This window comes from Simochromis diagramma, unplaced genomic scaffold, assembly GCF_900408965.1.
Source record: "Simochromis diagramma unplaced genomic scaffold, fSimDia1.1 OVJJ01000486.1, whole genome shotgun sequence".
Taxonomy (NCBI): domain Eukaryota; kingdom Metazoa; phylum Chordata; class Actinopteri; order Cichliformes; family Cichlidae; genus Simochromis; species Simochromis diagramma.
This window is the reverse complement of record NW_024387047.1, coordinates 2487403-2503831: the sequence shown is the minus strand read 5'-3', so window position 1 is coordinate 2503831 and position 16429 is coordinate 2487403. Positions and strand designations below refer to the sequence as shown.

The window sequence follows — 16429 nt, the reverse complement described above, 5'->3', positions numbered from 1 at the left end:
TTAATGAAGTTACATGAATTAATTTCAAGGCTTAGCATTATTTGCAGGCTGTTTTTGAAGTGATTGTGACAGTTTCAAATAGAATTTCCAAATTTAGCTTGCCAGCAGGTCTAATAGATGCTTGTAGCACAGTGAAAACCTTTTGTTTAGATAATGCATAATTTGACCAAAAGAAAGTTTTGAGAACGTAAAATAAGAAAATATTCACATTTCAAACACAAACATCAGTGTATAATTATTAAGGTGATTAACTAAGACATAGCCAACCCGTCATAGTTATCCTTCTGCATAATGTGCTGTTTCTCAGACAGGAGCAGGTATGAGACCCTGGTAGGTTAATACAGGACGATTCCCCACGACATGGATGGAGTGACGCACACTCGTTCAAGTCTGCACATCCTTCTTTTCCATGACCGTTGTCATTGGTGGGCTTCCAGCCCTGATTGCACGAGCATTTAAAACCTCCTACATTGTTGATACATGTGGCAGCAGAGTGACAATTCCCATTCATGGCATTGCATTCATTAATATCCACACACAATGGCCCCAAACTCATAAACCCTGGCATACATATACAAACAAATGAGCCTGGGGTGTTGTGACAGTGAGCAAGAGGGTGGCATGGTTTACTCAAGGCAGCGCATTCATCCACATCTCTGCACCAGGAGCCGTTTCCATTGAAACCTGTTGGGCAGTGGCATGAAAAGGATCCGGGTGTGTTCAAGCAATGTGCCACTGCGTGACAAGGTGAATCCTTGCATTCATCAGTGTCAACACATGCCAGCTTCTCTTCATGATATCCCAATGGGCAAGAGCAGCTGTACGATCCAGGCAGGTTTTTGCAAACTTGGTCAAAGCGGCAGGCGTTGGTGTCTTTGCATTCATTTATATCCTCACAGCCTGAGCTAATGGCTTTGTACCCCGGAGAGCACCGACAGAGGAAGGACCCTATGGTGTTGTTACAAAATGAGTGCTCTGGACACTGGCTGTTTTCTGGTTCCTGACACTCATCCACGTCCTGGCATTCAGTACCATTCAGTTTGAACCCTTCATTACAGGGGCAGTCGTAAGACCCGTGGATGTTGACGCATGTGGAATGGGGCTGGCACACTGAAGAGTTTGAGCACTCATCCACATCTACACATCCCGTATTGTTACTCCAGAATCCTTTGACACATTTACAGAAATATGAGCCAATAGCATTGACACATGTTCCATTGGTGCAAAGCTCCCCTAGTTCTTTGTTACTACATTCATCAATGTCCACGCACAAGTTATCGACGCTGGAAAATCCTCTGTCGCAAGGACACAGGTAACTACCATTGGTGTTGATACACCTGCTATGTTCCGGACAGGTAATGTTATCTAGGCATTCATTGATCTCCTCGCAGACAGTGCTATTTCCTCGGTAACCATCCCAGCATTTACAAAAAGAAGATCCAATTGTGTTTAAGCAGTTGGAAAATTTAGGACACAGAGTAAGGCCAAGTGAGCACTCGTCTATGTCCACACACAGATTGCCATTCCTTGTAAAACCAGGGTCACAGGTACATTTGTAGCTCCCTTCTAGATTAGTACAGGTACTGTTGTCAGGGCAAGGGAAGTCACCCATCGCACATTCATCTATATCCAGACAGTGCGTCCCGTTGTCTTGAAAACCACTCCAACATGTGCAGATGAAGGAACCATTTGTGTTGAAACAGTTGGAGAAGGCAGGACAGATTTGATGCTGTAGTTTGCCACATTCATCCACATCCCAGCAGTCAGTTCCTGTTCCTTCATAACCATCTGCACACTGACAGTAGAAGGAACCCTCGTGTGGAAGGCACTTAGCGAGTGGGTGGCAGTTGGCACTAGCGTTCAGGCAGGTTGTATCATTCACACATGTGCCCTTGTTGTACTCCCGTCCCAAGATACATGAACAGGTGTACGATCCGGGAATGTTGCTACACGTCATGTTCTTGCTACAGGCTGTGACCAGCTGACATTCATCCACATCATCACACACAAAGCCATCACCCTGGTATCCATGCTTGCACTGACAGCGGTAGGATCCGTTGGTGTTGAGGCATAAAGCTAAGGCGCTGCAGTTGTGGGGCAGGGTACTATTCTCCTGGCATTCGTTCACATCCTGACAGTCAAAGCCATTTCCCTCCATGCCAAGTGGGCAGACACAGGAGAATGATCCAGGTGTGTTAGTGCAGCTGGCAGCTGGGTGGCATCCTTCGTTTTGGCCTTGGCACTCATCGAAGTCTATAATTTATCCAAAATGGGACAGTGTCAGCGAAACAGCTCCGAATGGTGCTAAAAAAAAAGCTCAAAGAAAGTCCACTGATTGGTGCAAAAGAACCAATTTTTCCAATTGAAGGTTAAATGAGGATTTATTACTTACCAGAGCAGTTTTTTCCATCACCCGTAAAACCGCTGAGACAGAAACAGGAATGGCTGCCCACTGTGTTGACACACTTAGCAAATTCACTGCAATCCTGTTGACCTGTCTCACATTCGTTCACATCTACAAAGGTAACAGGAAATGAGGTGTAAGGTAGGGTAGGAAAAAAAGGAAAATAATATAGATTTAAAAAATTTTATATGCAAACTTTAATCTAGAAGTGAGATAAAATACATATAAGTTTAACCTCCTAAGACACAAACTCTTCCATGGCATGCATTTTTAATTTCTCTTTGCTATTTGGGCTGATTGGGACCTGATGAATGTAAAAACAAAGAATTATGTGATTTTTTTTAACCTGATTTTTGTTTCTGAGAAAAATTAGATCCGCATATAAGGACGTTCGATTTAAATTTCGATAGAAGAGTGGCGGTATAACGTCCTTGTAAGTGTATATCAGGCTCTTGTAGAGCAAAATTTTGTATTTTAGTCTAGACAACCCAAAATGTGATGTCCACATTGGACGCCAGGTCCTAGGAGGTTAAAAAAAATATTAGGAAATGAATACTATAAATGAAGTAACTCATTATTCTGGATCCAGGAAGAGCGGGTGGTTTGTTAATCAGTATTAAGCCTGGTTTCTTAAACAGTTTGAATAAAAAGCCCAATCAAACCGTATATGAGAGATACGCATTTATATTATTGAGAATTTTGTTTTTTTAACTTTATAATAAAGTGTTAAACATGCCTTGACAGAGTAATTGTGAGACATATGAAAAGTTTGTTTTACCGACACACTGAGTTCCATTGAGAGTGTAGCCCTGTTTGCAGGTGCAGGAAAATGATCCTGGGATATTTTTACACTCCATTTCATTTTGAGGACAAACATTTTCCCTCTGGCACTCGTCTATGTCGGAGCAAGTCAGTCCATTGCCCGTGTAGCCCAGGTCACAAACGCACTGGTATCCAGTTGGTGAACGGTGGCACAGGCCGCGACTGTGGCACGCAGGGTCACACAGTGGGCTGGGTGGCACACAAGTGTTATTAAAGGCCACTGTACCATTCAAACATGAGCAGACGTGAGAACCGGCCGAGTTGATACATGTTGAGAAAGCGGGGCAGGTTGTATTAGAGATGGAGCATTCGTCCACGTCCTGACAGAAGAAGCCATCGCCCCTGAAACCCTCCTGACAAGTGCATAAGAAGTTCCCTATTAGGTTAGTGCAGTTTGCTCGTGCGTGGCATATATCCTTCTGAGAACACTCGTCTGCATCCACGCACTGAGTGCCGTTTGCTACAAAGCCACTCTTGCAGGTGCAGGTGTGTGAGCCTTGCGTGTTGATACACGTGGCTTGGACATGACATGGGTTGTCTTTACACTCATCAATATCGATGCAATTCATGTTGCTACCAGGGCGGTAGTACCCAACCCGGCATGGGCACTGGTACGCCCCGTCGGTGTTATTGCATTCTTCATTCACGCCACAGGGATTCTTCAATTCCTTGCACTCATTTATATCCTGGCAAAGAGTACGGTTAATCAAGACGTAGCCAGGCTGACACAGGCATGAAAAGGATCCCTGATTGTTGACACACGTAGCTTTGTTTCTGCAACCTCCGTTATCCACCAAACACTCATTTATATCCCTGCATTGCTGTATCCCATCTCCAGAATAACCCACCTGACAAGTACAGTTGTAGGAGCCTGGAAGGTTAATGCACAGAGCACTGGCGTGGCACTGCTTAGCCTGCGAGCATTCATCCACATCCTCACAGGTAAAACCGTCCCCCCTGTATCCCTCCAAGCACTGACAAGAGAAGGACCCAGGTGAATTCGTGCAGGTTGCGTAGGGGCTGCAGCGGCCGGGCACGCACTCATCCACGTCAGTGCACTGGGAGTTATTAAAGATAAAGCCGCGGCCACAGTCACAGTAGTACGAGCCACCAGTGTTCACACAGGTAGTGGGAGAAGGACAGATGTTAGTTCTTTCACACTCATTTATGTCGTTACACTGTCTTCCGTTTCCAAGAAAACCAACTGGACAAGAGCACTCATAACTGCCCATCCTGTTGATGCACACCGCCCTGGGGTCACATTCATTGTTTCCATTGCATTCGTTTATGTCTACGCATGTCAGCCCATTTCCAGCAAAGCCACTTTTGCAAGTACACGTGTATGACCCTAAGCTGTTTTCACAATCTGCAAAACGGCTGCAGGTGCTAGCGGCACATTCATCGATGTCCACACAATTCCTTCCAATATTTTCAAAGCCAGGGCTGCATACGCAACTGTAGGATCCAGGCAGGTTTCTACAACCTCTGTAGCCACGTCCAGAAGGACACACGTTTGGAGTCTCTGAGCATTCATCTACATCCAGACATAGGTACTTTCCATTGCCCTTATAACCAGGATTACAGGCACAGACGTGAGACCCTGGGGTGTTGGTGCAGGTGGCGTTCCAATGGCAAATATTCGGTGTTGTGCATTCATTAATATCAGTACACTGAAAGCCGTTACCACTAAAGCCACTTTTGCACTGGCATTTTCGTCCTCCCTCAAAGTTAGTACAGAGGGCATATTCATGGCAACCCCCGTTGTCTCTTTGACACTCATCTACGTCCTCGCAGGTTGCACCATCTCCAGTGTATCCACTGCGGCAGACACAGTTATAGCTGCCTAAGGTATTGGTGCAGTCTGCCTGTTTGTGGCAGTTGTTCAGGCCACTGCCACATTCGTCGATGTCGCTGCACGTCAGACCATCGCCCTGGTAGCCCATTCTACACGCACAGGTAAAGGTGTTACTGATCCTTATACAGTCAGCGTTGGGGTTACATTTGCTGCCTGCTCCCTCACAGTCCCTCAGATCAACTGAAAAGAACATAAAGACAAGAAATGAGCTTGAAAGAAGATGCACCTGATCATGTGTCACCTGAAAGTATTATGCAGAAGTCTGATACCTGCACCGCAGTAATCCAGCACTGCAAATAGACTGAACAGCCACAGAAGTGAAAACCTGTGAAGGCAAAGAAAAGAAAATTATGGGAACTGCCCATAACTATTTAAAGTAGCATATGCAACAATATACTTTTTCTAGAAACATTCTGTACTCTTCTTGGACAATGGATAAATAAGAAGAGTTCATACAAAGGTATACAAAGGTAAGGAGAGAGGAATTTCATCCAACTTGGACTTTTTATAGCTCTCTAAGTACAGATAAACACCCATGTTAAACCCAAGTGGCCTCAGTTTCTACGTTATGTAGAGTGAGATGAAATGCCATCCAGGTTTGTTTGTCAAGCTTTGGTGTGTAACTAGGCTTTTGTAACCAGAGAGCATGTGTTACCTTTTTTACTCTACTTACAGGCCTACCTTCATCACTCATCATCATTGTTACGGTCGATTTAACACAAATAAACCTATGGGGTTATCTTGACTCACCATCTAAGTAGGACTGTCGTTTGCAATAAGAAAAAACATGTTTTTGTTGAGTTCCTAAAATTTTACTATGGTTACATCATACCATAAAATTAGATCTCCTATAGTTAATGCATTCACTTAAAAAAAGAAGTGTCAAAGTAATCGTAACACTTTCTAAGACATAGCATGCCTAAATATTCCAACCTGGTTTTACCATAAATGAAGACATTGAGTTTTATATTTAAAGCAAATATTTCCTTTCACCTAAAAATAAACGCCCCAAACCCGATGAAAGGTCTTTGTGTGATTAATTTGTTTTTTGTCTCACAATGAGAAATAGATTTTGTGGACTTGTAAGATCTGGCAGTTATTTGGCTTCTGAAAAAATGTCGTGTGCTGCACAAACTGAGTGATGGTATTAAAGATCAAAAAGCAAAAATCATTTCTGTTGATGACGTTATAATTTTTGGCATTATGATGACAAAATTTTCAGTTTTTTGTTGACTTCAGAGAAGTAATAAGAAATTAAGGTAATTACAACACTCTGCTCTGATAATCCAGATTTACAAAATGAAAAAAGTGAAGCACTTTTATTATTTATTCATTTGTTTTTTGGTTTTGTTTTAGGTTCTTTTTTAATTTACCTGACCTGTTCATCCTCTTTGTGTTGTAAACTGAAAGAAACACAGTTCGCCATTCCACTGCCATATTTCCTACTTCCTTTGCATGATTAAAGGTTAAAAGTAATTACAGCTGACAGCTATAGGATTTTTAATGGATTTTGGATACCAGTATTTGGGGATTTAAAAGCCCAAAAAGCCACTATATTCCAATATATGAGACAACTTTTTAACATGCATTACATAGTAAAATAAATATTCCTGTGTCTTTATGTCTTGAGCATTTGAAAACGCTGTATTAATGTGAGTGGAGAACAACCTCATTACAGGCTAAATACCTGAAACTCTCCTTAAGTCGCATTAAAACTGGGCGAGGCTGCTGAATGAGAGTTCAAATGTCTCCATTATTCAAAAAAAGGTGATCAAGACTGTGCAACCCTCATAAAATAGTTAAAATGTGTTTTTCTCATCTCTTCTTTACTTTAAAACCATTTTTTAACTTTGATAAAATGGCAAATAGCTAACAATGGCAGGCAATATTGTCAGCCGGTATTATTTGCTGATTGGTTGAGGACTAAAAAACCTCCTTAATTACTGGGCCTTGGTGCAGATCATATTTATTACTTCTAGGCTGGACTACTGTAATCATTATTATCAGGAAGTCCTAAAAACTCCCTGAAAAGCCTTCAGTTTATCCAAAATGCTGCAGCAAGAGTCCTGACAGGGACTAGAGAGAGAGAGCAGATTTCTCCTGTTTTGGCTTCCCTTCATTGGCTTCCTGTTAAATCCAGAATTCAATTCAAAATCCTGCTCCTCACATACAAGGTCTTAAATAATCAGGCCCCATCTTATCTTAATGACCTCATAGTACCATGTCACCCCATTAGAGCACTCCGCTCTCACACTGCAGGCTTACATGTTGTTCCCAGAGTATTTAAAAGTAGAATGGGAGGCAGAGCCTTCAGTTTTCAGGCCCCTCTTCTGTGGAACCTGTCATGGGTCTGAGTCTGTGACCCAGGGATCATGTGTTATTTTTGAGTTGAATGAATATTATGAGTTTTATTCGTCTTTCTTAATCATTTATGGTTGTGGTGCAATCTGCTCCTGGTTCCTCATTTCCCTGTGTGTTGTTATGTCAGCTTTGCTGCCCCACCAGGCCTGCAGAGTCCCTGCCTTGGAGCTAGCCACACCTGTGATAATCACTCACCTGTTGCTGATCTGCCTAATCAAGGAGCTCTACTCAGTGCAGGATTATTAATCTAGAAATACAGTTAGTGCTCAGCTCGTATAATCGTATTTTCAGTTACTCTCTTGTTGGAATGGTTAATGTGTTTTGTCTGTCGGTGGATGGGACGGCACTCATCGTGGCATCTCTTGTTTCCAGGGTGATTACGCAAACGTGTGGAGGGAGCAGCACACTGTTGAACACAGCACCGAGGAGGACGAAACAGTACCACGCATCACGGAGAGGAATCACAGCACGGGGAATTGGGAGAGCACACACTGTGGATTACTGGCACTGTTTTCTCTGTAAATAAACACACTTTCTCCATTCTAAAAGTCCAGCGTTTGGCTTCTCTTTCAGCCAACCTTGACAGAACCAGCTTCCAGTTTGGATTCGGGAGACAGAGGCTATCTCTACTTTTAAGATTAGGCTTAAAACTTTCCTTTTTGCAAAAGCATATAGTTAGGGCTGGACCAGCTGACCCTGAATCCTCCCTTAGTTATGCTGCAATAGTCATAGGCTGCTGGGGAATTCCCATGATGCACTGAGTTTTTCCCTTTCAGTCACCTTTCTCTCTCAACATGTGTTAATAGACCTCTCTGCATGGAATCACACTTGTTATTAATCTCTGTCTCTCTTCCACAGCATGTCTTTATCCTGTCTTCCTTCTCTCACCCCAACCGGTCGCAGCAGATGGCCCCGCCCTTCCCAGAGCCTGGTTCTGCTGGAGGTTTCTTCCTGTTAAAAGGGAGTTTTTTCTTCCCACTGTCACCAAAGTGCTTGCTCATAGGGGGTCATGTGATTGTTGGGTTTTCTCTGTATCTATTATTATAGGGTCTACTGTACAATATAAAACGCCTTGAGGCAACTGTTGTTGTGATTTTACGCTATATAAATAAAACTGAATTGAATTGGATTGAATTGGAGGTATCTCCTATCACTGATAGTATGCAAATCAAAAAATGGAGAAAGTATTAGTGTTTTAAACACACTAATTTCTGTTTTTTCAGCTCACATAAATTGGTTGTGAATACTGTTAGGTTTTGTATTGTTGATTGTCATTTATGCTTAGAAATATTTAACCATATATGCTTAGAGTTTTATAATTAGTTGTAGATTGGTAGAGGTTTGATCCTTGATAGTCTGCAAACTTTGTGTGCATTAGAGAGCACTCTGGGAGGATGGGGAGAGGTCGTACCTTCTCTTATTGTCTTATGGTAGGATAAACGTAGCTATATCTGTTTTAGTCTAAGTGCCTTTTGTTTAGATGAATTGCTGGACTTCCAGACCAGCAGGTTTAGGGAAGTCTTTATGGGGTCACACTCTGACCCCCCACACACACACACACACACACACAGTATTCTTTGTTCACATGTATACCTATGTAAGATGTTATGTGTTAATGACCCTATGCATATTCATGTAACCACAATAAAAGGAGTGCTATGGGGAACCTGGCTGAGAGTCTGACGGAGGTCAAGTGGTGCAACGACACTTGGCTCCAGGCAGGTCTCCCTCATGCATGAGTAACAAGAAGAACTTTGCCTACTTGGTGTTCAATGCTTTTGATGTGCTTGTAAATTGTCTCGTTCCAGCGGTGGGCCTGTGCTAGACAGACCCAACATTAATTGGTCCTTCGAAGCCGGATCCCTAGAATTGACATTCACCGAGGGGGAAAAGAGACACGCCGAAAGACGTCAGCCAGGACGTATAGAAGTTCCTGTAGTAAAGTCCCGAGACGTGAGAATTTGTCATCGGGCCGGTGGATTAGCTGTCTGTTTTTTCTCCTCGCTGGATGGTGATTGACGGGATTCGAGATTAATGCAAGAACAGCAACAAGTAAGTACTGTACAAAGAAGAGCGCTGTAGCTGCGCGGGTTCACGCGGACCTGAGCCGTGCGGTTAATCGCAGGCTTATAAAGGAAAGAGAGCTACGCCTATGCCGTGCGGTTTCACGCAGGCAGGTGCAGCTCAGTGACTGCGCGGGTACACGCGAGTCCAGGAGCTCAACGGCCGTGCGGGTTCACGCAGGCTGGGGAAAGTTATAGGCCTATTTGTGTTGTTTGTGTACGTCTGTGTCAGTTGTTAAAAGTAATCTGCATTAAGCTTAGGGTTGCTCAAATTCAGTACAATGACATATGAGGTGAAGTGATATAGGTAAATATTTTAACTAAGGATGTGCATAGAGGCACTTGACCTGTTTGAAAGACTGTCGTCTTATTATGAGCCGTTGTTGAGATATAGAGCACACCTGCGAAAACAACTAATATGCTGAACCCTGTATGAAGCGGCTGAAAACTACTTGTAGGAGAAGCTGAATTGAATATGAAAGTGCAGGTCTTTGCCACTGTGGGCAAAGCACGCAACCACTGTGTGAGGTTGCGTTGTGGTCTCTTCTGAGCTGATGAGCAAGCTACACATTATCAGATCGAGAGCTGGCTGAGAAATCATCAAAGACAGGGAAACAGAACTATGATAACTGTGATAACTGGAGTGTGCAGCGTTTCCGTGAGCAGTTTTCCTGCATCTTGACTCATGTGTGTAGAGTGTTCATAGCATCAGCAGTGTTCAATGCTTTTGCTGTGTTTTTAAATTGTCTTGTTCCAGTTCCAACAAATACACTTGCTCAGGTTTTCAGTATTTGAAACTTCGACCTTTTTAATATGAACACCTATCACAGGAAACATAAGTATTGGCTCCTTTTACATATGTAACTATAGTTGATCAATTAAACTCAGTTTCAACTGTGAGTTAGTTTTGAGGTGAGGGCTTTAGTTTAAAATCTTCTTGGCATAATGTCATGTAGTTTTCCCGCCACCAAAGCATTTTTATGGGAAATGACTCTGAGTACAGCTGAGCTAAATTATGAGAACAATACCAACAATCCCGTTTCTTCTGCTCAGATTACCATCTAAATGTTAAGACTGTCTCCAGGGCATGCAACACTATTGTCTGTGTCTCAGGAGAAGGTTCTGGATGGACAGTCAGTACTGAGGCTGACTCCAGTTACATCAATATGGGCACGCCTAGAGTAAATCATATTAATCTTCTTTAAGGGGGAGTCCTGCTTTAGCAAATGACAAATAAGAAGTCCATTGCCACGAACGCTCTCAGTCTTGCTAAAACTTTATGTCCTCTGATTTTTTAATTGGTCTGCTCTTCCGTACTCTACACTTTCTGTGAGTAAAAAGGTTGGACCATTTAAAAAAAAAAATACATCTCATGTCAAGTTGTACTTGATTAGCTTAGCACAGCACAAAGACTCTAAACATGGAAACAGATATTCCCTACACAGCCCAAAGTAAAAGAGACAGGCTTGTGAACATATTATATCTTCTTTGTTTAGCTGCAAAAAGAAAAAGGAAAAAAGACCAAAATAAGTGACAGCCTTCTAAGAAATAGTGCAACATATAAGCCTCTGTGAAAGCCAGAGGTGGAAAAAATGCATACAGAAAGTAAAGATATTTAAGCTGAAGTGTAGGAAGTAAAAGTAAAATTACCTAAAGATAAATACTCAAGGAAAGCACATAGTTAAGTACAGTAATGTAGAATTTGTACTTCCCACCTCTATAAAAAACCACATTGTATTTTTTAAACTTTATTTGCTCCCAGATTGTAAAAATGATGCAAAATATATTTATGAATTTAATTCATTCAAAAGCAGGTTTTGTAAAAGGTTATAGAGCGACCCTTCTCACCCCTCCTGGTATTTAACAACTACCTGTAGCTTTAGCTGGTTTGTATTACTAATGTGCCGATTACAGGGGATTACTGAAGTCCACAGGGGGGAAAAAACATTTTCTGAGCAGCATTTCTTTATTGTGTAGAAGAAAAAGTCTTGAAATTGCACTTTTGTTTTATATTAAAGGGGATTAAATGCATTTTGCTGGTTCGGCCCACTTAAGATTAAAGTGGGCTGGATGTGGACCTCGACGCAAAATGACTTTGACAGCAGGTCACAGTTAACGTACACTTGTATTTGCCAATGTCACAAACTGATCCATGTAACGAGGCACTATCAGTCCAGTGAAGCTTTCGTGCTTTATTTATATTCAAGCTGACATTATTTTTCAATAAAAAACGCAATAACGATTATTTTACGTTACCTTTACACGTGAGGCTGGGTGACTCTAAGTCACGACAGTGCCTTGCCCCCAAAAAAAGAATGAAATAAGAGCAGAATAAAGTAGCGGAGCTCCTTCCTCACCTCATATTTCTGAGTCCGCTGGTCCTGTTTAAGTCTGAAATGGGGTAGAGAGTGTGGGCTTGCCACCTCCAGATCCTTCTCTTTCTCTTTCCTTCTCGAGCAGCTTCTGTCGCTTTCTTCTCCTCCAACTCTACCTGGATTTCTCCACCCCTCTGGGTACAATAGCCCATCGCATCATACTGTCCACTGCCTTGACATCTTAAACCTCTGGGAAGGGGAACACCCATGTTGCCCTGATGTATCAGTTCATACACAATAAGTGGAACAGACCCAGAGGCCCTGGATTGTCCTCTCTATTGCAGACAAAAGATGGCAAAATTATTTCTATTCACCTGTTCAGCACAGGGGAAAGAGATCTGAAGCCTTCTAGTGACATCTTAGAGGTTTGATTGTGTTGCTCAGAAAAAATCAATTTAAATATTTTCTTATTTACATATTTTTGAATTCTGGATCCTGGAATTCTTACATCAAAACAAGGAAAAGATGAGGAAAAGACAGTTGAGCTAGTCCCCGAATCAGAGTTTGCAAGCCTGGATTTTTTGCTGTTACGCTCTTCTTCATCTACATCTTCTTTTCTGGACCTTTTCGTGGATCCACCAGGCAGCGGTTCTTCTTCTGTTACCTGCTGATTGATGTCCTCATCAGCAATATTACCAACATGAGGACAGCCCTCGCTATCAGTGTCACAAGCAGAGAGGAAGTCAGAGTCATCATCAGAAAACTCCTCGCTCCATCTGATTCCTTTGTTTGGTTCCACATCTTCTTCATCCATCTCTCTAGACCTCCTCCTGGATACAGCCGGCTGAGGATCCTCTTCTGGGATGTACTGGTGAACATCCACACAGTCTTCAAATGCCTCATCAGAATCATCACTTTCAATGCCAACAACAACAACAGCATTATGATCATCATGCAGTTCATTGTGGTCAACATTGGCATTATTGTCTCTCACATTAATATTGAGAATGTTTACATTGTTCTCAATGATATTGTCAAAGTCAGCGTCAAAGTCGTCATCATATCGTGCCTCCATTTAATCTAATAGCTCATTCAGCCTCCAAAAAATGATATCATAGAGATCAAGATAAAGATTGTTCAGTAAGTCCCAGAGTCCACCAATAGGCTCATAAGCTGGTTCCTGATCTCCACTTGGAAACATTTCTGGGTTAACCTGTCGGCCTGCAAGATCATTTTATCTTTTAATTAGCATTCATAAATATCTGCTGAAAATATCTGCTGTCTCAGTGACATCATCAACTCTGCAGGTGATAAACCAGTAGTGGCATGCGGTGTGATGCGATAACTGAACAGAAATTGGGACAGTCTGGTTTGCAAGGTATCACCTTTTACTTTCTTCATCCCCTCCTGGGACTGGACCGCCCTCTCAGCCAACCCACTGGAAGAAGGATGGAAAGGTGCTGACCTCACATGGTCAATGCCATTCTGCTTCATGAATGACTCAAACTCAGCACTTGTGAAACATGTTCCATTGTCTGAAACTAACATTTTAGGTGGTCCAAACACACCGAAACTCTGTCGCAGTTTCTCTATAGTCACCTGTGATGTAGAGGATTTCACAGGGTAAATGTCCATCCACTTGGAAGGAGCATCCACTATGATTAGAAATATCTCCCCGAGGAAAGGCCCTGCATAGTCCACATGGATCCTGGACTACGGTGACTCCGGCCATTCGCAAGGGTGTAATGGTGCCGTAGGTGGAGACTTGTGGTGTTTCTGACACTCCTCACATGCCTGCACTTCCATTTCAACGTTCTCATCCATCCCAGGACCACCATACATAAGACCTTGCCAAGCCTTTCATCTTCGACATGCCTGTATGAGTCTGGTGCAGGAGTTTCAATATTTTGTCTCTGTCTTTGGTGGGAATAATTAGTCGGGCTCAGCAGAGCACGCAATCATCCCTCACACTCAGTTCCAGCTTTCTCTGTCGATATGGCTTGAAACAGGCCCCGGTCTGAACAAGCCAGCCTTTTAAGGTGTACTCACGAACTTGCAACAACAAGACATCCTTAGCTGTCCAACATTTGATCTGTGCAATGTCAACTAATGTGTCATCCAGTAGATTCATCATCAAAACCTGCTCAGCCATCTCTTCAGGCGCTGAGTCTGGTACAGCGGTACCTTATCTCTATGAAAGTCATAGAGAGGTGTTCTTTAGTTGTTCCCAGTTCAGGTTTTGTTTTGGTTTTTCCCTCGTTTTTGTTGTGTACACCGTCTGCAATAAAGCTCGCTCGCATCACAGCCAGTGCCAACGTTTTGGGTCCTCATTCTTACAACACCACACGACTGCTGCCACAGGGTGATAGCAGGTATTTTTTCAGCCCTAATTTCAGTCTGCACTTGAATTTGCAGCAAAGGTCAGTTCATGACAAAGGGACAGTGTTTTGAAACGTGGCAGTTAGTTCTAGCACCAGTGACATGGTGGCGCCATCAATTAAACATCCTGTTCACGTCACAGAATGACATAGTAATAAATCCTTGGATGATAAAACAGCCACAGATACTGCGCAGGCTCATTAACTCTGTCCACTGTTGAGAAAACTGGGACAGTTTTATGGCCTTTCACTAAGATTTAAGTGTCTGGTCCCTTTTGACTGCATAATTGGTTACCCTGGTTACATGTAGTAGTGATAGGCTCTGCACTGCTATCAGTGTCTGTATGTGTAACAAACTCAGCATCTATTCTGCATCGTCTAGGCAGGCGCATTTTTTTTCTTAAAGAAATCTTAATGTAATGTTTTTCCATTGCAAATATTAATCACAGTTAAATTAAGGGGGCTGGCAGTAAAAATTAAGCTGAGCTGTGATGTCATCAAGTACAGCTCAGTTCCTATTGTAGAACGATACGGACTTGGTTCTTCATCTCACCTGTGCTTTGGTTCCTGTCCAAAACAGGTTTGACCAGGACGCACATGTGCAGAGAAAAGTAACCTTGTTGGGTGCGTGGACGGAATTTTTCATTCGGTCTTTGACTCTGCAGGAGACGGATGCATAGGAAGCAGACAGACGAAAACTTTCTCCTTCACGTTTGATTATGACAATGTGGATGTTTGCTGTTCTGGCCGCTCTCGCAGTAGCAGCCTCGGATCAGAGCTGTAAGCAGTTTAAATTTGATACAAACTTTATTCTGCTGAAAAGAAATGCACATTTAATGGAAATTTTCACCCAAAAAAAAAACACATTTCAAAGTTAAGACATAGATATATTATGATTATATGCGATGTAGTTTTGCTTTTTTTATTTGATCAAATATTGTAATTAGCCACCAGAGTTGAACCAAAAAGCTGTTTTTAATGTTATGCTAGCTAGTTTTGTTGGTGGGTGGCGGTTTAGAAGGTTTGTACCGCTCTGTTGGGACTAGCAGCCGAAAGATTCATCCTTATATAATACTGAAAGTTTTGTTAAATTTAAACATCTTTAAGTCACAGTATAGTAATGTGGTTACATATACAGACGCTCGCATGATTGTGGTTGATGTGAAGAAGGTGAAAGGAGATCGCACCTATGACCTGTCCAGAATGGCCTACTACATGGAGAAAGACGTATGTACAACCTTTTTGTGTGTGTGCACGTTTTGTATAATGGACCCACTGGCTAACTCCATCAATTCACGTGACTTTCTGCAGGTGAAGATGCTGCCCCTGTTTACTGACCAGAGCAGACGCTTTACTCCTTCTGTGGATGGGCAGAACCTGATGATGGAGAAGATCATCATTTACTACGTGGATGAGGAGCCCCCGACTGTTCATGCATCTCGTCCTCCTTGTCCAATTTTTTTTAATTTTTAAAGGAAATTTTAAAAATGCTTTTTTTAAAGTAATCCCTTACCATCTAAATGTTAACACTCTTGAAATTTCACTTCTTTTTATATTAAAGGGGATTAAAGGCATGGTTAAACATTTTTATACTGAGACAAAGGGGAGTTTCTCTGGTTCGGCCCACTTAAGATTAAAGTGGGCTGGATGTGGACCTCGATGCAAAACGACTTTGACAGCAGGTCACAGTTAACGCACACTTGTATTTGCCAAAGTATGTCACAAACTGACACATGTAACAGTCCAGTGGAGCTTTCGTATATTCAAGCTGTCATTAATTTTTAATAAAAATATCAGTGCATTAGTAAAACGCAATAACGATTATTTTACGTTACCTTTACACGTGAGGCTGGGTGACTCTAAGTCATGACAGTGACTTGCCCCCAACAAAAGAATAAAATAAAAGCAGAATAAAGTCGATCCTTCCTCACCTCATATTTCTGAGTCCTCTGGTCCTGTTTAAGCCTTTGAGTTGATCGATTTTGGTACAGAGTAGAAAAGGCTTGTGGATATTCTGGGGTTGCTGTAACTCAGGAGGAAAGTCTCTGAGTGAAGATCAGATAAAATCTGATTTCGGATGTTTATGGTTTGTGTTAATGTGCGTTCCTACTAGAAAATAAAATAACTATTCTCTCTCTTATTTTTAAAGGAAGTGTGCATGCATCCAGCCAAGTTTTTAAGTAAATGTGTTCAACTGCTTTCTAATGCAAATATCTAATCAGCCAATCACA

The 16429-nt window shown here is 42.2% G+C and overlaps 3 protein-coding genes across 3 annotated transcripts; 1 reads left to right on the top strand and 2 right to left on the bottom strand.

Annotated features, from left to right (window-relative positions):
* Window positions 1–247: 247 nt before the first annotated feature.
* LOC120741711 (latent-transforming growth factor beta-binding protein 2-like) lies at window positions 248–2223 on the bottom strand. The gene has a single exon (XM_040044729.1). It carries the CDS (start codon window positions 2156–2158, stop codon window positions 248–250), a length of 1911 nt encoding a protein of 636 aa, XP_039900663.1. The 5' UTR covers window positions 2159–2223.
* Window positions 2224–2357: 134 nt separating this feature from the next.
* Window positions 2358–12895, bottom strand: LOC120741710 (fibrillin-1-like). The gene is made up of 4 exons (XM_040044728.1): window positions 12444–12895; window positions 5351–5406; window positions 3183–5261; window positions 2358–2515 (listed from the first exon to the last, which is right to left on the bottom strand). Exons 1-4 carry the CDS (start codon window positions 12893–12895, stop codon window positions 2385–2387), a joined length of 2718 nt encoding a protein of 905 aa, XP_039900662.1. The 3' UTR covers window positions 2358–2384.
* A 2377-nt stretch (window positions 12896–15272) lies between these two features.
* LOC120741703 (epithelial cell adhesion molecule-like) lies at window positions 15273–16429 on the top strand. Its single transcript, XM_040044726.1, has 2 exons — window positions 15273–15425; window positions 15510–16429. Exons 1-2 carry the CDS (start codon window positions 15345–15347, stop codon window positions 15669–15671), a joined length of 243 nt encoding a protein of 80 aa, XP_039900660.1. The 5' UTR covers window positions 15273–15344; the 3' UTR covers window positions 15672–16429.

Excerpts from the sequence above, each read along its gene's own strand:
- LOC120741711 (XM_040044729.1), bottom strand. The coding sequence starts at position 2,158 with ATGGAGGGAAATGGCTTTGACTGTCAGGATGTGAACGAATGCCAGGAG.
- LOC120741710 (XM_040044728.1), bottom strand. The coding sequence starts at position 12,895 with ATGGAGGCACGATATGATGACGACTTTGACGCTGACTTTGACAATATC. Across the intron at positions 5,262-5,350 it reads GCTGGATTACTGCGGTGCAG|TTGATCTGAGGGACTGTGAG; the intron begins GTATCAGACTTC and ends TGTTCTTTTCAG. Across the intron at positions 2,516-3,182 it reads CAATGGAACTCAGTGTGTCG|ATGTGAACGAATGTGAGACA; the intron begins GTAAAACAAACT and ends TTACCTTTGTAG.
- LOC120741703 (XM_040044726.1), top strand. The coding sequence starts at position 15,345 with ATGATTGTGGTTGATGTGAAGAAGGTGAAAGGAGATCGCACCTATGAC. Across the intron at positions 15,426-15,509 it reads CCTACTACATGGAGAAAGAC|GTGAAGATGCTGCCCCTGTT; the intron begins GTATGTACAACC and ends GACTTTCTGCAG.